The sequence below is a fragment of the Puntigrus tetrazona genome, chromosome 4, assembly GCF_018831695.1.
Source record: "Puntigrus tetrazona isolate hp1 chromosome 4, ASM1883169v1, whole genome shotgun sequence".
Taxonomy (NCBI): domain Eukaryota; kingdom Metazoa; phylum Chordata; class Actinopteri; order Cypriniformes; family Cyprinidae; genus Puntigrus; species Puntigrus tetrazona.
In genome coordinates, this window is record NC_056702.1 from 18633444 (window position 1) to 18655173 (window position 21730).

Consider the following 21730-nt stretch of genomic DNA (forward strand, 5'->3'; position numbering starts at 1 on the left):
AGGTTCTCTTCACGTGAACAGAGATGGTAAGATCACATGACCAAGCAAATACTGATTCTGTCTTCAAGTGCACCTGAGTAGCTCCTACTTCGAAATTTGTCATTCATAATTACAAAATGTCACAATAAATTGCCAAAAATAATACAGAAGAAGCCTAAATGATACATATCGTAACAATAAAAAATAATGATAAATGCAGATTTTACAAAAGATTGTCATGTCCGTTATATATAATAATGTTGAATTCGTTGGAAAATAGGGTGACCAGATTGCTTCTGCTTGGATCTAATAGAAGAAAGTTACTATCTATATACCACAGTTTTGTTATATGACATATTTAAAACCTGTAAAAGTTTTGTTTGTGTTCAGAACACAATTTAAGATATTTTAGATGATATTTTAGTCTCTCTTTAGATCTAATTTAGTTTGGAAAAAGTAGCTAAGTGTGGATCTACATAGGATCTGGTTTTGATGCCGTGTTTTCTTTACTTTAGACCTGATGGCTCTGCAAGAGGAGAGCAAGAAAGAAGAACTGAATCAAAAGTAAGATAAAAATCAGGATGAGAAACCCCATGATTTCAAGAATGGAGAATGCTCCTTAAACACTGAAAAGACTCCTTCACAAAAAAGTCAGAGCACCGACTCGAACAATTTCACCTGCTGTCAGTGTAGTAGGAGTTTCAATGGTAAGCAAAACCTTGAAGTCCACATGAGAGTTCACACCTTACACCTGCAATCTGTGCGGACAGATTTTATTTATTTTAATTTTTTTTGTGTGTGAGCGGGACTTTTGTTTTGGCCCGTCGATGTGACGTCACAAGGCTGCGCCGCGCTGCGTGCGTCTGTTGTGAATCGGCCGAAGAAAGGTTTGTGTGTGTGTGTGTGTTTTTTTTTTTAACCATTTAAAGTTTTGAAACGCGCGCGAACCGTCCACGTCTGTCCTACACTTCCTTCAGCGGGCGACGCGAAATTCAGCGGTCTTTCGTGTAACGCGGCGATACTTCGTCTGACGTTAACGCTCGTTGTTTCGCGCGAGCGGTGCGCGTGCGTTCACGAGTTACAGAAAAGGCGCGTCTCGAGTCGGTTCGACCGCAAACGCGGATTCAGCTTTGTTTTGTAAATCCGAGTCAACCGAACCAAGCGCTTCTCGAAATGATTCGCCGTGTAGCGCTCGAATCTCCGCGCGCTGGCGACACCTCGTCGAAATAGCGTATAAACAAACGCCAGGCGTTTCGAGTAAAGCCTCAGTCCCTTAAAGCGCCATCTCTTCTTACCTCCCAGCAACTAAATGCAAATAAAGCTCGTAGCTAAACGCGAAGAGTCTGTAAAGTTTGTGTTCCTTTTAATCGCAGCTAAACCTAGTTTCCAATCTAGTTTGGGTTTGTTTCTGTTACTCGCCCTTGTCTTAAACTTGAATGTGCTTCTAAACACACAGGATAAAAACCTCTGGTCGAAGCGGATGAGGTTCATGCGACGCGCCGTTAAGAAGATGGCGTTCATTAAAGTGGAAAGCGAAGACATGATGATCGAAGAAGCGTTCAGAGTCAAGCATGAAGACGCTGAACAACTGACTGGTTGGTTTCCATCCTCCAAGCTGAATTCAGTCGTCTCCTCCGTAACGGAAATGAACGACCGAGTGTCTTAATTGAAGCTGGTCTGTATGTATTGAGTGGGTTGGCTTGTGGAGATCACCTGAGCAAATACGAAAGCCGTCTTGAAGTTCGTTTATAGTGGCTCGTTTCCACTGAGCAAGACCGCTACGCCACCAAACTATACGACCAGGAGCAAATAAAAGATGCACCTGTTAAATGCAGTTACCCAAAATTGATTGTATCTAACGTTCGGTCGCTACAGAGACGTCAGAAGAACTAGCCAAGCTCGAGGCTGCCCACCCGGAGCTACGACAACGACGTAGATGCTGTCTTTATTTAAAGAAACCTGCAGATTTGGGTTTTAAACAACTGCTTTCTCGGCTAAAAAACTGTTAAAACTACACTGTCGTGACAAAATAAGAATGCAATTAGTGGGTTTTGGGCCAACGATGTTTCACCACGAGAGAACAAGAAAGATTGCATAAGTGACAATTAAAAAGTTCATCCTCTAGTCTACCAATCAAGCTTCTGCGGTCAGTTTAGCTCCGCCCCCTTTGGTACCCTTTGCTAGGTACGGCTTATCTAAAAGTGGTACAGTACGGTTCGCTTTACAATGAAAACGGACATAATTCCATACCGTAGCGCTCAGTGGAAACGAGCCGTAAGAAAATCTTACTTTCAAGTTGGGCTTTTATTTGTTATGACTTAGTTATGCTTTAAATAAAAACGAAAGGGGAGTAAAATAATTGTATAATAAATAATCACCCAACAACGACTTTTATCTTTTAAAAGCACTTAAGTCAAACATGAATTTCCTCACTTTTAAAGGGAGCGTTGAAAAACTTCAGCTTCGTCATCCACGAATGCTTCTTTTTAAAAACAAATATAAGTCCTCTTTAAAAATGTTTTGCTAGAGCTTTATAAAAGTCAGTGGGAGAAAAACAAACAAGTATTCTTTGAATCAAGCCTAAAAAGCAACATAATAAGTGACTTGAAATGACTTTTCACATCCTCAGTTGTAAATGTGGCATCTGAAGTCGATCAAAGACCAAATGTTATGGATGTTTAAAATGTTGTTAGACACCAATTCTACCTTTTTACATAGAGACTGAGACTAGCTTTTCTATGACCCTGTTATAACTAAGTAATAACTTTGCCCCCGTGACACATAATTAAATAAAATCAATGTAAATAAATACTGTTTACGAAATATGTTTCCTTTCTGTTGGCTGATGAGCTCTTTTTTTGTATTTTTAATTAAATTTTATTTGGGTTTGTACTGTTTTTAATGTATTTAATGAGTTGTTTAACTGATTTATTTAAACATGTAGCACCTGTCTGGAATTTTGTGGAATTGATCAAAATTAGTAGCATCCACTCCACTCGCTTTAAATGACCGAGCCTGTGATAATAGGATTGATTCTGATTGGATGTCGATGTTTTGATCAACTGGAAAAAGGTGATTCCACTGATATCATTTCTATACTTGAATATGGCAGTTGTTGGGTTGGTTCCCGACCTTTCCCTTGCCCCGTTTTTAAGCGCATTCCCCTTCGAGTGGACAAGGGAGGTTTATGCAGAAAAGACCCGCATCCCATTGATTTTCTGTGCCTCAAACCGATGTGGTTTCTCTTACAGAAGCTCCAAAGTCTTGTCCAGCCAAACTCCGCATCATTCTTCAAGACCATGACATTCGCAAACTGGACTTGCCTCAGGGAATCCCTGGGACTGTGAGCGAACTCGAGTCTATTGTGAGGAAGACGTTTGGCCTCAACGGGAACTTTACTTTGCATTATAAGGACGCCGATTTCGGGGAGGAGTATTTTTCTCTTACCTCAACAAGCGACATCAAGGACAAGGACACGCTTAAGGTGATTCACATTGTTGAACCGCCCACACTTACTCTGACTTTTACCGATGTGGAGAACTCCATTAAAAGCGCATCTAAGACCTGCATCCAAACCTCGGTCCACACTTCAGTGACCGACATTTACCCTTCAATCAGCGGTTCCTTTTCCGAATCGCAGAATGCGCTGATTCTTCCGTCGCCCGAACACAAGACTCAACGTTCGCAGCGCTGGCCCGCCGAATTCTCAGTGCCTCGCTTCGCCTACGATACAGAACTTGTGCTTGCGGCGGGAAGCGAAGCTTTCAAGAAGGATGGAATTCAGCTCAACTTTACACCAATCCTTCCAGACATTCTGGAGAAACTGGCTGAAACCATCTTTCAGTACGTGGCCTACCCAACAAGCGCGCAGCTCTCTGACGTTGCCGAGGCGCTGGTTCAGAAGTATCCCTGCCTCAAAGAACCAGGCTCGTATAACGGATGCTATGGATGGAAACAAAGACTAAAATATAAAATGGGCAACTACAGGGCGAAACTGAGAGGGCTCGGGTGCCCCGAACTTGACGTTAACTCTATTAAAAAGAAGCGGGCGCATGAAAAAGCTCCGGCAAAAAATATTAAAAAGCCAAGAAAGGCAGAGGTGAACTTTTTACCCCCTCACCCGCAAGGAGAGACCGAAGAAAGCTTGGAAAATGAAAGAGTGGAGCTCCTTAACGAAGTAAAGAGGGGTTTGAACTATCAGATAATCAGTGAAAAAATGGCAAAGACGTTCTCTATTCGCAGGCAGGAAATTGTCAGTCAAGCTACACCAATCAATGACTTAAAATACAGATGGCCCGCGCTTTTCGATGCAGCTCAGGTAAATAAAATTAGCATAAAACGGTTCTCAGATTGTGCTAGATTACATTGTGTTCTACTAACCGTGCATTATTTTTTTTACAGATAAATGAAGAATTCACAAGGATCACCACTGTTGACTTGGAGGCAACGTTCATGGCAAAACTGGACCAGTACTCTCCTAAAATAATGTCCTTGGTGTTCTCAAGGGGACGCTCTTCAAAAACGAGCATTCAGCGGATTAAGAACATGCTACTAGAGGTATGAATAAAGTACTTTGCTGGGTCATTTTTAGTGAATTCACTTGACCTGAGTGAATTTTATTTGCAGAATGCTTTGAAGTGTTTCCCCTAGGTTTTTGGCTTTGGCGGGCTCCTTTGTAATGGTTAAATACATTTTTATTAATCAAAAAACTTGCATGTCTGTTTATTTGAAAGCATAAGAACAAGTTTAATTTATTTTTTACAATAGCCCGTTTTTTTTCCCCTCATAAATTCTGTTGTGCATAAAAAATTGTAAATACCCAAAACGTTAATTTTAATTCATACTATTATTATTATTATTATTATTAATGAAAATTAAAAATTAGATTTTTTTCAGAGAAAGTAAATAAAATCTCAGAGATCTCATCTCTGATAATATGATTAATTATGTCTTACCCTACACTGTAAAAAAAAAAACAGCTGTGGTTGCCGGAATTAAACCATAAAAAATATGGTAACAACATTTTTGGTTTTACGTTAAATGTACAGTCAATTACCGTAATTTAATTAACTGATATAATGCTAATATATCCATCTACTAAAGTACTGAAATTTGTTTTGAACCTTTAAAAAAAAAAAACCTACCAAAAGCAGATGGAGATGAACCAATGCAATGAACAAGCAGCTTTTAAATATGAACATAATATAAGGTGCTAAGTGTAATTCTCACAAGCACTAATCAGAAATATGCAATAAACATTAATTTAACAAAACATTACATGTAACACACAAGACTAATAAACATAACCGATAAGAAATAACCGTAGCATTTTCACAGTTTTTTACCGTTAACATCAAAGTAATTTCTGGAGTGTTCTGGAACCTTTTGTCCAGGCTGTCCTTGAAACAATTTCCACAGGTAGACAACCTAAGGCTTGGATCTGTTATTCTGTTCAGTTCTCCAAGACTTATACTATTTACCTGTGTCCTGAATCGAGAACAGAGTACCTGTCTAGACTGTTCCAACTGGTCTCTTCCTATCCCGTCCCTCTCTTCCTCGTGAATGATACTTAAGGTACTTAATCCATCTGGGGCATCGAGATCATCATGTAACTGTGCCAAAAATGAACCAGGAGGCTGTGCACCTCCTGCATCTTTTATTGCCTCAAGTAATACAGTCAATGTCTCTTAAGATCAATAACAATTAAACAAGCCACAATTTGCACTAAACTTAATATTTACCTGTTCTTTGATGGCCCATGCATTTTCTTTCTAAAAAAAACTTCAAGTTGTGGCACTACATCAGCTTGTACACAAAGTGGTAGGTGGAGTAGAAGCCATACAACCCTTGGCAATTGTGCAATTGTCCCCCCCATCGCATTAGTCAAGGTAGCCAAGATTGTAAAGTGTGACGATTATTTATGATTATTATTACGATTACCTTTACCTTGTCAAAAACGGTTCTGTTTCCAACAATTTGTTTAGTCTATGTCTCTTTAAATGATAATGAGCTTTGCTCACCCCACCCTTGGCTTCCATTTAGACAGGCAAATAGTTTCTAGGGTGGTCTTGTTTAATTAGCTAGCTATCTACACAGAAACTGTTTTCTTGAGCTGACAGACACACCAGAAACCTAAATGCGAAAAAGATAAAGTTTAACAAAAATATTTTAAACTTCTAAACTTTAAAAGATAAATAGGTTATTCGCTGACCCTCAAGTTTTAATTTGAGTCATTTATTTAAAAACCCATTTTGATGGACAAGCAGTCTGACGCTTTCCTTTTCCTTTTGTAGGATTATTCTTTAGAAAGAAGGAGAGAGGCTGCTATCCGTTCCTTAGTGATATATCTCAGAGAAAATGAGGAAGATCTGTTTATAGAACACACGGTAAGTCAGACTTACTACACTTTGCGGTAATCTAACTCTCAAATGCGATAAATTAAAATGTCAATTTTGACCTACTTAGGATGCTGGGGATATTGCCAACGAAGTGATGAAGATTATTATAACAAGAGGTTCCACGATATCAGAACCTGCCAGCGCAAGCATCGTGATCGAGGGAACAGAAGTCCAGCAAGACCTGGACGTACCCAGGGCCTGCGCGCTGCTAATGGGGCTAATATACGCACTCAACCTCAGCTACCCAAAAGAACTGAGAAACACTTTTGAGGCTTTTCAAAAGATCTTCCTCGAGCTGGATGATATGAAAGCTTGCCCAAAGGTAATGTCTCTAAAAAACAAACTGCTGTACTAAAAAAGTAATGTGAAAGAGATAAGTTGTGCTTCTAGGACAGACAGTCGGAAGTCTGTTAGAAACAACTATATAAAAACGTATGTTTTAAAACGACAGCCCAAGCCAGAATGGCTTTAGTTTTAGCTAGGTGGACACAAGTGAACCGGCAATGAGTGTTGTTGAAATTTCTCATGATTTCTTTGTTCTTTTTGAAAGTAAAACCACATATTTACTTACAAAATAGCTTACGAAACTTCTTTCTCCTATGCTGTGTGCCATGTGATATGTCTCTGGCAACACTAAGTCTTTGGATACTCCTTTCCCATAAATTGTGAAGCACTGTATTTGGACCAGTCCTCCAAAATCCATGCACATTAATAAATTGAACACACTTTATTTTGTTTAAAAGCCTGTCCTGCTAAAAGCCTGCATTTTTTTTATGCACAGATGATGTTCACGATTACCAAATTATTTGGACCAAACAAAAGTTGCCACTACTTTTATATTAAACCGTTGTTAATAATGGATTTGCGGTGTTTTATTTGTTCCTGCTGAAGTTAAATAAATTACCAGTGCAAAAAAAAAAAATAACAACAATTTGCATGGACTTGTCTTGAGTAGGATGGAAGTCAATTTTAAAATATATACCGTAGTAATCTGACCACGTAATACAACCAGAGCTTTTAAATAACCTTAACTGAGCTCTTGGGTCAAACCAAATAATTTGGCTGAACACACTGGGGGGTATTCCAGAAAGCACGATTAACTTAACTTCAGCTAAACCCCGAACTGAGGGCGTGACATTTTTAATATCTTCCTTAATAAACCGCTTGCTCCTCTCGAGCCTTCAGAGGCAGTGGTGGTGGAATCCGAATGTTCTTGCTCACCGCTATCCTCCTCTGGGCTGGTTGCTTTTGCATCTCTTTAGGGGTTGGAGTAAGGTGGCGTCTGGATGAACGGCGCCTTTGGTGTCGTGGAGGTCTCCTCCCTTCTGCCGCTGTAGCTCTAAAAGTGTCTACCAACCAGGACTGGGATGAGCAAGCACACCACAACCCTTGCTCATATTTGGAACTGGCCCTGAGGGGTAACCATGCTTACTTGTGGGGTAGATTCCCAGCGAATACAGGACACGGGAATTTCTCTTCTTGTGAGCGGACCTGCAAACTCTGGCTGGAGTCACCATGCTTCCAGAGTTGACAAGGGCTTCAGTGTGTAGGTCTTCAACCTTAACAGGGAACCCAGGAGAAGGTGACCCCTTATGGGCCCAACAGGTGGTGAGAAAATGGTACTGGAGTCTTGAAGAGTTGGTGGGGCTTGCAGTGGGCATGAGCTCCTGTCTGCTTTGGCAATCCTGGGCCAAGTGTCCTTTTTTCACATGTAAAACATCGGAACGCAACAAGATTTCGCAAAGGCCATCTCATCCTTCCAATTTCCTTGAGCGTCCATGGCTTTCGTTTGAGTCGGCTCTAGGTGTCTTTAGGGGTCTTGTTTTGGTTTCCATTAGGTGGCATTGGCTTCAGCAAGCTCACAATCACCTGGTGATTTTCCAGAAGCGCAATTAGCGCCTCAATGTTCTGCGATCCCTGTTGAGCCACAAACTTCTTGGCATCTGCCAGGAGTGTTAGGTCAAACTTTTAAAAACGTATACCAATGTTATAGAATTGCTCACTTATTTATGTTTATGTCACTTGCGTGATTTTAAACGTGTCCAATAGAATCATTTTGACCTGGAAGGGCGGACAGACTAAGGAGAAATTAAAAGAAAGGTTCGGTGATCTCAACGCAGACAGGTATGTTTAATCACAACTCGCGGTTGTGGTGAATGTGTGAAATATTAAACGAGACTGCGATGCACTGGATAGCTTTGCAGTAGAGCGAGGAGTGTGCGATATTTATCGTGTACTAACAACTGTTAACTTTTAATGATGTGCGGGCTGACATATTGCAAACGCAAATTAATTGATTTTATACAACAGCTCAACAAACAGATTTAGTATTAAGCTTGTTACATTGTAGTCACAATGCCGTCTGTTTCGAGGAGAAAAAGGTTTTAACAAAGCCAAAGCTCAATTTAGCCGTCCCGAGCAGCACTGCGTATTTTGTTTCTGAAAGAATCTGTTTTAAAAAAATATATATTTTATTTATAAAATCAATTATTTGTTGGCCTATTCATAAAGGCATTCACTGGCTGTTTGTCAACAAATGTTTCTAACGAATCAGCTTTTTAATGAATGAGTCAATGGGACATTTTGTCCAATCCGGCCCTCAGAGATTTAGAGGGCCATCAGGTCTAAAGTGTAAAAAGACAAAAGCACAGCTTGAACAAAGGAGAAATGGTTTAGAGATGATTCATACAGAACCTCGTCAGATAAAGGACCCTATATACTTCAAAAATCGAAAAACGAACTGAAATGATGTCATTTCGAACTAAATCAAGCCGTTTTGAGGGTTTTTGGCAGTTTCGAATCTGCCTTCGTGTTTCACTTTGAATGTTTCTTCAGTCCTAACGTCTGCACTCTCCTCTTTAATAAACGCCATCTTTATAACTGTGTGTCACGTCATCTCAGTCGCTTCAGAGTTTTTCCTGTTTAAGATGAAAACGAAGAGAAAAAAGGTTAAGTACTCTAGTTCAGTAGTCAGTAATGGTCTAAAATGGCCTCATTAGCCAAACTACAGACACTATTTAAGCTGTCATTTATATTCATTTTGATTAATTAAAACGTGCATTTCTATCTGTTTTCTAGTATGTTTAAATGGGTTTTACCTTTATAAAAACTGGAAAGGTGACTGTCCTGCCCTTACAGAAGACTTAAATAATCTGCAGACCTACTGTGAAGGGTTTATAAAAATTTTATTTTTTTTTGGTAATAATGAATACAATTGCATAATAAATGATCGCGCTTTCATAACCAGTATGACAGCAAAAATAATTACATATAATAGATTTGTTTTCTCTTTTCATTTCTTCAGCAGGACAACCCAACAAAAATTAGTAGACCTATACTTAAAAAAAAAAACTGAGCCAGATAATTTTTTTCTTTTTTTCTGTTCTTATATAGTAATGATAAACGTAGTTGTGAAATAATTGCATTGCCAACATTTTATATTAGACTGATCTGTACTGTACGTCTTAAATGTCTATATATTGTGATTTTAGAACAATGTGTGGACAGGACTTTTATTTTGGTCCCGCGATGTGACGTCACACGGCCGCGCCACGCTCCTGATGCGCCAGAAGTAAGGTCTGTGTTTTAAAGCTTTCGAAGTGTTTACATCGTACTCTGTCTGTGAATACCAAATTTTAGCATTGTAATGCTTTATGTAGCGTTAATAAACGTTTATTGAATTACATAGTGTCTCATTTCGTGAACGGTGTATTCATTGGCGAGTAGTTATGGAATAACGAAGCTTCGAAACTTCGAGTCATTTGAATCAATTGCTTCATAAAACGATTCACTCATTAGAAAATGATTCACTGACTAGAACAGCTGGAAGCGCCACATTGTAACAACTTCAACAAACCAAATGTCAATTAAGTATAAATCAAACGTATGAAGTGAAGTGATTTATGTACTTTTATTAATTTGTAATATTTTTGAGTGTTTTGGCTAATTGGGCCATTAAGTATTACTCTGACTAACCAATTTTTAATTTAGATTTTTTGTTTGTTTGTTTGGTCACTGATAATTATTCTTATCTTAAACGTGACAAATTTTCCCAACACACAGAAATACTCCTGGAAGTGCTAATTTAAAATTAATATGCGGTCAAAAACATTCATTAATGAGCAAAAAAGTCCCTCTGAATTACTCCATGTCTGCAATTTTAAATGTCCAAATTATTCTATTAATTGTTATATTAACTGAACACCATCCAGACGGACACAAAGAGTGAGTTAACAAATGCTATGCAGTTGATCTTTAATATCGGTGAAGTAAAAAATAGAGTACTATAAAAGGTTTTCTGGAATGATGTTTTTACCTGAAACAAGCAGTCATTATTTAAAGAGTGTTGAAATTTCAGTCTTTCACGCCACGCAGCTTCACTCTGGCTATCAGCATTTTCTCTGAGAGTTTCTTGGTGTAACCAAGATAAGCACCATCAGCTATGACGAAGCACCCTGGTGGAGGGTAAGTCCCTCTAGCATAGATGGTCCCTATGCATCATGGGTGTCCCACGAAGATGTCGATGAAATGGCCCTGGTGGTCACAGCCTGAAGCACAACATCTCGCACCGCCCTATGCACGATTGGTAGGGGCAATCCCAAGGCTGCCCGAGTTGCCAGCCTTAACAGGAACAGGGTTAACAGGGTTTCCAGAGTCGTGCACCACTTGTGGCGCCTCTCCAGACGAAGCACTCTCAGGAGTTGATTGATGGATGGGCTGCCTGCTGAAATGAAAGTCAGGCCTTGTTTCCTCTCCACCAAAGAAACGCTGAAGGACAATTAATGCGTCTTTTGACTTACCCCACCACATCTTTTGCGAAAGTACAAAAAAAGTGTCTTCTGCCGTAACAGCACGATACCTTCCTCCATTTCCAAAAAGCAGCGGTGAGATGTCTCCCATTTCCACCCTCTGTCTTTTTTGCCGTTTTGCCAGATGTGTGAGGACCAGTGCACGCATCTAGGCGAACGTAAAGTTACACGATGAAGTCTGGTTAAATTAGCGCGCATCAGCTTTTCGAGGGCGTTCATGACATGTTACTTGTGCTCAGGTTTTTTGTGAGTTTCACGTGATTCAATCAGAAGACATTGAGGAAATGCCACTTTATGCAGGAAGCCTCTATATTGCACCATTAAATATTTCTTCTCATGCCTGCTCATTTCTTTACTCATTCAATGATCGTATTTCACCTATATGACTTATTTTATTGTCTGTTAGCCTCTAATCCTGTCATGCTGAAGATAAATGTATTTTCAGTATAGTTCAGTGATCATGGGCATGATTATTTGCTCAGGTGTCACTGAGCACACCTTTGTTTTGTTTTCCCATGGTATATATATTGTTCTTGAGATGAAATTCTCCCAAGAGTTTGACGAAGCTTTACCTTTCCATAGCTCTTGTGATTGTTTCGTAACTATGTATAGTTTTGGTGATAGCCTTAGAAAGTGAACGAGAGCACAGCATCAGGTGCCATTAAACTTTATGGACTTGTTTTTCTCCGAGTTTTCTCAGAAGCTACTTATCTCGTTTACTTTAAGGCTAGGCGTATCTCAAGCGAGCAAGGAATGCGGAAATAAAACAAATAAAACATCAATACCGAGTGATGGATGGGTCGTGCAAAATCCAACAAAACTGCACAGTCGTAGTCGGTGGTTGGCCGTGGGAGGAGAAAAGTATGGAGGTTTGCTAAGACGCCACACAATCCGACACTGCTCGGTTAGGTTTAGCGCTTTTATAGACTGTTTTACTCAACGGATTGGATTAATCTTGCGATTACTTTTTATGGTAGAGTCCAGTTTCTGCGTGCTTTAATTTACGTTCACGTTACTGGAGCATACTATCATACAACAGAGGCCAGATATTGCCTCCTTAGACCTTTCAAAAGACGTAATCTGTATAATCTTTTAACATATGTTACATAAAGTTTAATAATGAGGTAAGCAATGTCTTGAGAGGATTTGAAACATTGGCCTAAAGCTAAAGAATCATGAAAGGCGATGCACGTGTAGTTTACTTGAATGAATGAAAAAGCATTGCGTTAGCAGTGTTTGCATTGCATTTTAGAATTTGCCTTTTGCTAACTTTCGCCTTTCTTTTATTAGTTATCGTAGCAACACAGAAGATCACAGTCTCCGAAATGAATCTCTGTAAGGAGAAAGCAGAGGAGGATGTTGTACAATACCAGAACCAGGGAGCAACATCTGCAGAATCCAGGTGTGTTTATGAAGATCGATGCATCCGTAACACAACCTCTTACATTCAGTGGTGAGACAGTGACGTGTAACCCCAGGTGGTACTAACCAGTACTAGTGACGAGAAACAGAATTAGAAGTTGGTGTCACTTTATAATAATGTTCATTTATGGGCTATTTAAAACTGCTAAAAGCTGTTAATTTAATGACAGACGATGTACATTTGTAGATGATTCTTTATTTTTCATAATATGACTGCTCTTGCGGTATTAGTTAACTCTATTATGCATTTATAAATATTAAAATCAACACATACAGGGGTATTTTTGCCCTCAATTGTGGGTCCAATCTATAAGCTTCATCGCACAGTCTACAGTTTTATAGCCTGAAGACCCGTTTTTGTTTTTGCAAAGTGAGTGACCACGCGATAATATTAGCTTGCATATTGTAATAACAGTTATTGATATAAAAATTGAACAGTCGTGTCTTTCCAAATCACGTCAAGTAAATTAAATGTCCGGCAGATTTATGTCAATGAAAGTGTAGATATATCTGAATCATTTGAAGCATTTTAACATGATAAAGCGTAAAGTGTGAAAAAAATGGCAAAACATTTGACTGGAGCTTTAAGTATCAAATAGCTAAAATTAAATATAACTGGGTCATAATTTACAAGAGCGTCTGCATATAAAAAAAGTCAGGGCCTGTACAGCTTTACTAGAAGATGCTGTTCACACTGCTCAATCAATTCTTTGTGTTGTTTGTCTTGTTTCTGCTGCATGAATAGAAATGACGAGTCTGCAGAACTGCAGGATTCCCACAGACTAGTAAATGATGGTCTACAGAAAGTAAAAGATCATCACAAATTCAGCACGAAGAACAAGTATGAGACAATCAAACTCAGAATCAGAAGAATCAAACCCTCCTGAACAGCATCTACACGCACTACATCATAGAGGGTGAGAGCGGAGGAGTGAATGAAGACCATGAGGTTTTAAACATGGAGAAAACACCCAGAATACAAGACAATCCAATCTACTTTAATGACATCTTTAAACCCTCAAATGAAACGGCATGTGGGAGTAAAAACAAAATAAAGACTGTTTTTACTAAAGGAATCGCTGGAATTGGAAAAACCATCTCTGTGAAGAAGTTAATTCTGGATTGGGCAGAGGGAAAAGCCAATCAGGATGTAGATTTCATGTTTGTGCTCCCTTTTCGGGAGCTGAATTTGATTAGAGAGCATCAGTACAGCCTTCACAAACTTCTTCTGGAGTTTTATCCTGAACTTCAAGATCTGGACTCAAAGACTTATGAGGAGTGTAAAATTGTGTTCATCTTTGATGGTCTGGATGAAAGCAGAATTACTCTGATGTTTGAAGACAATGAGAAAGTTTCTGATGTAACTGAGACTTCATCAGTGGGTGTGCTGATATCGAACCTGATGAAAGGAGAGCTGCTACCCTCTGCTCTCATCTGGATCACATCCAGACCAGCAGCAGCCAATCAGATCCCCTCCAAGTACATTAACTGTGTGACAGAAATTCAGGGATTTACTGACGCTCAGATAGAGGAATATTTCGGGAAGAGAATCAATGATGAGAATCAAGCCAGCACAATCATATCACACATCAGAAGATCAAGAAGCCTCCACATCATGTGCCGAATACCTGTCTTCTGCTGGATCTCATCCACTGTTCTTCAAAAGCTCCTGAAAGAAGATCCGAGTGCAGAAATCCCTCAAACTCTGACTGAAATGTACATCCACTTCCTGCTGATTCAGATAAACACGAGGAATCAGGAAGTATACAGAAGCAGATACAGAGAAACTTCTGCAGTTCAACAGAGAAATGATTCTGAAACTTGCTGAACTGTCTTTCAATCAGCTGATAAAGGGTAATGTCTTGTTCTATGAGGAGGACCTAAAAGAGAGCAGCATAAATGGGACTGACACCTCTGTGTATTTTGGGATTTGCACTGAGATCTTTAAGGAGGAATCTGTAATTCATCTAAGAAAGGTCTATAGTTTCATACATCTGAGCTTTCAGGAGTTTCTAGCTGCTTTCTATGTAGTTTACTCCCATCTGATGAAAAAGAGAGAGCCATTGCGGTATTTTATGGGTGACAAACATGAGTTGCGTAGATGCAATAGACAAAGGTACGCAGCTATGAGAAACTCTTTGTGTGAGCTTCTAATATCAGCAGTTGATAAAACCCTTCAGACTAAAAATGGAAAGCTGGATCTTTTTCTGCGGTTCCTGCTGGGCATGTCATTGGAGTCCAACCTAGATCTTTTAAATGAACTGCTAACATACACAGAGAGCAGCTTAAATACCATCAAAAGAATTCCTTTATACTTAAAAGACCACATCAAGACACATGAACATCTTTCAGCCAACAAATGCATGAGTCTGTTCCTCTGTCTCCTGGAAATGAATGACCAGACTCTGTACAGAGAGATTCAGGACTTTATGAAATCTGACAAACGCTTATTTTACCAGTTCTCTGCTTCTCACTGCTCAGCGATTGCCTACACACTTCAGATGTCAGAGGAGGTGCTGGATGAGTTTGAGATGATGAAATATAGAACATCAGAGGAGTGTAGATTAAGACTGATACCAGCCGTGATGAACTGCAGAAAAGCTCTGTAAGTACAATGGTGTAAAATACTTGAGTAAATTAGTTATAGTTCTTAAAGAAATAGTTTACAGGAAAATGAATTAAGTACAAACCGGATTCCAAAAAAGTTGGGACACTATACAAATCGTGAATAAAAACTGAATGCAATGATGTGTAGGTGCCAACTTCTAATATTTTATTCAGAATAGAACATAACTCACGGAACAAAAGTTTAAACTGAGAAAATGTACCATTTTAAGGGAGAAATATGTTGATTCAGAATTTCATGGTGTCAACAAATCCCAAAAAAGTTGGGACAAGGACATTTTCACCACTGTGTGGCATCTCCCCTTCTTTTTACAACACTCAACAGACGTCTGGGGACAGAGGAGACCAGTTTCTCAAGTTTAGAAATAGGAATGCTCTCCCATTCTTGTCTAATACAGGCCTCTAACTGTTCAATCGTCTTGGGCCTTCTTTGTCGCACCTTCCTCTTTATGATGCGCCAAATGTTCTCTATAGGTGAAAGATCTGGACTGCAGACTGGCCATTTCAGTACCCGGATCCTTCTCCTCACGCAGCCATGATGCTGTGATTGATGCAGAATGTGGTCTGGCATTATCTTGTTGAAAAATGCAGGGTCTTCCTGAAAAAGATGACGTCTGGATGGGAGCATATGTTGTTCTAGAACCTGAATATATTTTTCTGCATTGATGGTGCCTTTCCAGACATGCAAGCTGCCCATGCCACACGCACTCATGCAACCCCATACCATCAGAGATGCAGGCTTCTGAACCGAGCGTTGATAACAACTTGGGTTGTCCTTGTCCTCTTTGGTCCGGATGACATGGCGTCCCAGATTTCCAAAAAGAACTTTGAATCGTGACTCGTCTGACCACAGAACAGTCTTCCATTTCGCCACACTCCATTTTAAATGATCCCTGGCCCAGTGTAAACGCCTGAGCTTGTGGATCTTGCTTAGAAATGGCTTCTTCTTTGCACTGTAGAGTTTCAGCTGGCAACGGCGGATGGCACGGTGGATTGTGTTCACTGACAATGGTTTCTGGAAGTATTCCTGAGCCCATTCTGTGATTTCCTTTACAGTAGCATTCCTGTTTGTGGTGCAGTGTCGCTTTAAGGGCCCGGAGATCATGGGCATCCAGTATGGTTTTACGCCTTGACCCTTTCTCACAGAGATTGTTCCAGATTCTCTGAATCTTTGGATGATGTTATGCACAGTTGATGATGATAGATGCAAAGTCTTTGCAATTTTTCGCTGGGTAACACCTTTCTGATATTGCTCCACTATCTTTCTGCGCAACATTGTGGGAATTGGTGATCCTCTACCCATCTTGGCTTCTGAGAGACACTGCCACTCTGAGAAGCTCTTTTTATACCCAATCATGTTGCCAATTGACCTAATTAGTGTTAATTGGTCTTCCAGCTCCTCGTTATGCTTAAATTTACTTTTTCCAGCCTCTTATTGCTACTTGTCCCAACTTTTTTGGGATTTGTTGACACCATGAAATTCTGAATCAATATATTTCTCCCTTAAAATGGTACATTTTCTCAGTTTAAACTTTTGTTCCGTGAGTTATGTTCTATTCTGAATAAAATATTAGAAGTTGGCACCTACACATCATTGCATTCAGTTTTTATTCACGATTTGTATAGTGTCCCAACTTTTTTGGAATCCGGTTTGTATTTCCAAACCTGTATGAATTTCTTCTGCCAAACACAATAGAAGATATTTTGAAGAAAGTTAGTAAACCAGGCTGTTTGGCTCACCGTTGATGGAAGTCAATGGTGACCAAACTTTGGAATTTGGAACTACTTGAGGGTGAGTAAATGATGACAGGATTTTCATTTTTCTGCAATTCCTGCAATTGTCTTTGGCTGCTTTTCCAATATTGAATATATTTGATGCTGAAATTCTAAAGATATAAGCTACTCTATACTATACTATTTCATTTTTACTTTGAGTACATTTTAGTACATTACAAACATACATTAGTATTTTACATTAGTAGCAGTATTTTATTTCTGCTACAAAAGAAGTGATATTGCCATCTACAGATTAAGGTGCTAGATTTTGCGCGCACTGTGGGTGGCTCAATACCACAACTCGGGGCCAGTCCAAGCCTTTATGGGGCCCTAAGCAGAATTTTATTTGGGGGCCCCTCAGTGCCTCCAAAAGCAACTACGGTCGCAAGTTCTGTCGCTACCAATATAGTTAATTGGAAATAACAAGAGCGACCATAGTTTTAAGAAATGCTCCCCTGCACAGCCACAAAACCCCCATGTTGAATTTTTCCTGATCAATCTAACCCTTGGAAGTAATAAAATGATATGCACAGACTATTTGATCATTTAATTTTGCGCTTTTGAATGAAAGAATTTCTTAGCCCATGTTGTGGAATTGTGAAATACTCAATTGTGAAATACTACTGCTTAATTTTTATTACAATTTAATGTAATGTACGTAATTCAAATGTAAACTTTGCAGATTAAAGTGCAACTTTGTGTAAATCTAAACAGACTTCCACTGTCAAATACTGGATGTCAATACTAAAGTAGTCATATCTCTTTGTAAACCAAAATTTAAATAATTATAACTCAAAATAAAAATAATGGTATATCCATTATAATAAAACGCAGTACAAATAAGTCACTTCAGATATTAAATTCTAGGCCAAGGTTCCTCAAATTTTGCCCTGTGATGGATGTTAATCAATATATCAGTCAAAATATCCCTTTGGATACTTCTGTAAAGTAAAAGCAATTTTACAAAAAAAAGAGAAAATATTTTTTCATTAAAGACTGGACTTAGCTCGACAATCTTTTTCCGCTTTACAGAGTGAGAACACAGGCGCACTGGAGCCTTTACCAAATGTGTTTCGCCAATATTCAATTATTACAGATTTAACTTTAACACTTTTCATTGCATGAGAAAATTGATGTGATGTGAGTGACCAATACATAATTTTTACCTTTTAAAATGTTACCTTCATCACACAGTTTAATCTAGAATCTATATCTCCTCCACCACATGTGCATTTGTTAGTTTTTAGATGAACACAGGATCAATCATCTGTGTTCCTTGTATTAGCTCCAAAAACTGAAAGCATGACTTACCAATTCTTCTCCTCATTATTCTATGCCATCCTGTATTGTAGACTTGCTGGATGTTGCCTCACTGAGCAGCAGTGTGAAACTTTGTCTTCAGCTCTGCGATTATCAAATTCCCCTCTGAGGGAGCTTGACCTGAGTAACAATGACCTGCGGGATTCAGGAGTGAATTTGCTATCTACTGGACTGAAGAGTTCACAGTGCCAACTGAACATGCTGAGGTATTAAAAATGTTTAAAATATACATTTCGACAAAAATAGAAACAGTACCATGAATACAGACTATGCAGTGATCACCAAACAAGACGAAAACAATTGAACTGTTCAGAACTTCTGTTAGCAGATTAAACCTGTTTAATCACAATGTACTGCTTTAATTTGTTTTAAAGAAAAAGTATAAAATGCTTTTATGGGTGTCACCACCTCTTCTTGACATCTTTAATCTGTTCAGCCTCTATGTATTTCAAAAGTGGACGAATCGTGTTAAAATGGATAGGTGTTGTCGGAGCCGATAGCCTTGTGGGAAGTGCTCCCACATATAGAATGATGTTTCAAAACACAATGTCATTTTATCTTAACGCCTCGACCTGTATAAAAATAACTAAAGTGCCGTTTCATTGTAAAATTACCATTATGAAAAGGAAAAACAAACAAAACCAAGTGTTTGAGAGCTAGATCAGCCATAAACTAGCTATGTTGCGGAAGGTGCAGGCATACTATTACAAGAGGCATTCATTTTGTCATCCTCTGTTATAGACTTGTTGGATGTAATCTCACTGGTCAGTGCTGTGAAAGATTGGCTTCGGCTCTTCAGTCTTCAAGATCTGGTCTGAGAGAGCTGGACCTGAGTAACAATGACCTGCAGGATTCAGGAGTGAAGCTGCTCTCTGTTGGACTGAAAAGTTCACACTGTCAACTAAACATACTGAGGTTTGACTTTTATATTGATTCAGCTAGGGTTAGCAGATACTTTTCCTTGTTTTTGAAATTGGTCGTTTACTGGTTTATATATGGTGAATGGTACATATGCAATATACAGAAGATAGTCAATGATTCAGAACTTGTTAGAACCTGCTCTTCAGTAAATATCATCCAGTTTAGTTTTTTCCCCTCTATTGATAAATTCTAGTTTTATGTTTCAATGTTTGGTTTAGTTACAGTCTTGGTTTAGTTTTTTATTTTTGTTCTCCCTAGTCAGTTTCGCACATCTTTAAGTTTGTGCTGTTTGGCAAAATGTTTACGAGATTATTATAATATATTAAACAAATCATAAGACAAAGGTGATCGTTGTAAATATCAGTCTGAATGTGTCCAGGTTGTTTATTTGGTGTTGTGACAGAAGTTAAATCCTACTTTATTGATTTGTTTAGATTTGCCTTATGTAATCTCACCGGTCAGTGCTGTGAAAGTTTGGCTTCAGTTCTACAATCATCAAACTCTCATCTGATGGAGCTGGACCTAAGTAACAATGACCTGCGAGATTCAGGAATAAAACTGCTCTCCAATGGACTGAAAAGTTCACACTGTAAACTGAACACGCTAAGGTATTTAACAGTACAATTCAACTTAAACGTCACTTTAGACCTGCTGTTAACATCTTTGGGGAAAAAAAAAAACATACTTAATATTATATTTTATACTGCTGTGATTTTAACCCCTAACTCATCACATTCCCATTCATTGGAAGTGAAGAATTTGCCTTTGCAATGCAGAAACAACTCATTTTCATGAGCAGGCAATGAAATCCACTGTCTGGAATTAATAGATTGTGATAGCTTTACAGTGTAATTTTTTTTGTCCCTAAAAGAGGACAAAAGTAAACAAAAGATTTTAAACTAAGGTCAGTTAGTTGTTAATTCAGTTCAGTTTAAGAACTGTGAACTGCCCTGGTTATTGTAGAAGTGATATCTGATTGTCAAACTAATGCCATGTGAATTGTTGCTGTTTGTAGGTTGTCTGGCTGTATGGTGACAGAGGAAGGCTGTGGTTATGTGTCTTCAGCTTTGACTTCAAACCCCTCACATCTGAGAGAGCTGGATCTGAGCTATAATCACCCTGGAGATTCAGGAGTGAAGCTGCTCTCTGATTTACTGAATGATCCAAACTTCACACTGGAGAAACTCAAGTATGTTAAACAATTTACAATATTTAGATATGAGAATCTTGAAGTGCTGTCAAATGATACGTTTATTTTTTTACATGCCATACGCTATTACGCATCTCCTTTTTGAGTGTAGAAAGTGCAGATCAAAAACACAGAACAGGAAGATGTAGAAACGAACGATCTCGTATGTAAACATATGAAAAATAATGCGATCATCAACACTTAATGAAAACGGCCTAATCCAGAAAGGTCAATCCAGAAAGTGATAAAGGCCTATGCAAGCTTGGGGAGTACTGTTGAAATTAATATAATACAGTGGACCCAAACTCCTGGAGGGCCACAGCTCTGCACACTTCAACTCCAACCAGCTCGAATTTAAAAAAATAAATGAAGAAAAACAAATCTACAGGGATTATGTTTAGGGCTAGGGGACAGAAAATATATTTCGCTTGGGTAAACCTTACGAAAATACCGATTGTGTGTTTACAGATTGTTTAATATACAACATGTTTGTTTTTTAGTGTGGATCATGGAGGAGAGTTCAGGATTACAGCAGGACTACACAAATGTATGTCTACACACACATACATACACACACACGCTTTCGGTGATTGTTGTTATAAATCTGATTATAAATCTTCTTGCGTTCAGATTTCTATGATCTCACAATGGACCCGGACACAGCAAACACTAAGCTCATTCTGTCTGAGGAGAACAGAAAGGTGACTTTTGTGGACGAGGATCAGCCGTACCCAGATCATCCAGAAAGATTCGACAAGCTTCCTCACGTCCTGTGCAGGGAGCCTCTGTCTGGACGCTGTTATTGGGAGGCCGAATGGAGCGGACAGGCCGATATATCGTTGACGTATAAAGGAATCTGCAGGAAAGGAAGGGAAGCAGAGTGCGTGTTTGGATTCAACGATATCTCCTGGTGTCTGATCTGCTCTGAAGAGCCATTTGCCCTCTGGAGCAAATACCTTCACATCGACACACGCGTCGCTAAAGGCTCCTGTAGGAAAGTAGGAGTTTATGTGGACGTCCCGGCCGGCACCCTGTCCTTCTACAGCGTTTCCGACACACTCGCGCGCACGCGCACATATACACATTCAACACCACGTTCACCGGAGCCGTCTACGCTGGGGTTGGATTCATGGTTCACGATTCGAACTCCACGCTGACTCTGTGTCGGAGCGAAAGGCCTGCAAACAGCGCCACTGATGTCACGCGGGAATGAATGCTTTTATTTCATATGCCTGTAAATATTTACATTCGTAGGCTCGCGTATCTTTGCACAAAATCGGCTTAGTCTTTGA

General features: G+C 39.2%; 2 protein-coding genes across 2 annotated transcripts; both read left to right on the top strand.

The window, feature by feature from the left end:
- The first annotated feature begins 665 nt into the window (after positions 1-665).
- si:ch211-166e11.5 lies at positions 666-13485 on the top strand. Its single transcript, XM_043237266.1, has 9 exons — positions 666-686; positions 1436-1574; positions 3231-4297; positions 4381-4536; positions 6273-6365; positions 6445-6699; positions 9869-9948; positions 12476-12587; positions 13353-13485. The coding sequence occupies exons 1-8, from the start codon at positions 684-686 to the stop codon at positions 12522-12524; spliced, it is 1842 nt and encodes a 613-aa protein (XP_043093201.1). The 5' UTR covers positions 666-683; the 3' UTR covers positions 12525-12587; positions 13353-13485.
- LOC122342234 (NACHT, LRR and PYD domains-containing protein 3-like) lies at positions 13355-21662 on the top strand. Its single transcript, XM_043236044.1, is given in 10 exon segments — positions 13355-13361; positions 13456-14366; positions 14368-15212; positions 18361-18534; positions 19070-19243; positions 19684-19857; positions 20265-20438; positions 20939-20985; positions 21069-21499; positions 21502-21662. Coding segments are annotated over 10 exon segments (3087 nt in total). The 3' UTR covers positions 21652-21662.
- Positions 21663-21730: the final 68 nt, after the last annotated feature.

Excerpts from the sequence above, each read along its gene's own strand:
- si:ch211-166e11.5 (XM_043237266.1), top strand. Across the intron at positions 4,298-4,380 it reads CGCTTTTCGATGCAGCTCAG|ATAAATGAAGAATTCACAAG; the intron begins GTAAATAAAATT and ends TTTTTTTTACAG. Across the intron at positions 4,537-6,272 it reads TTAAGAACATGCTACTAGAG|GATTATTCTTTAGAAAGAAG; the intron begins GTATGAATAAAG and ends TTCCTTTTGTAG.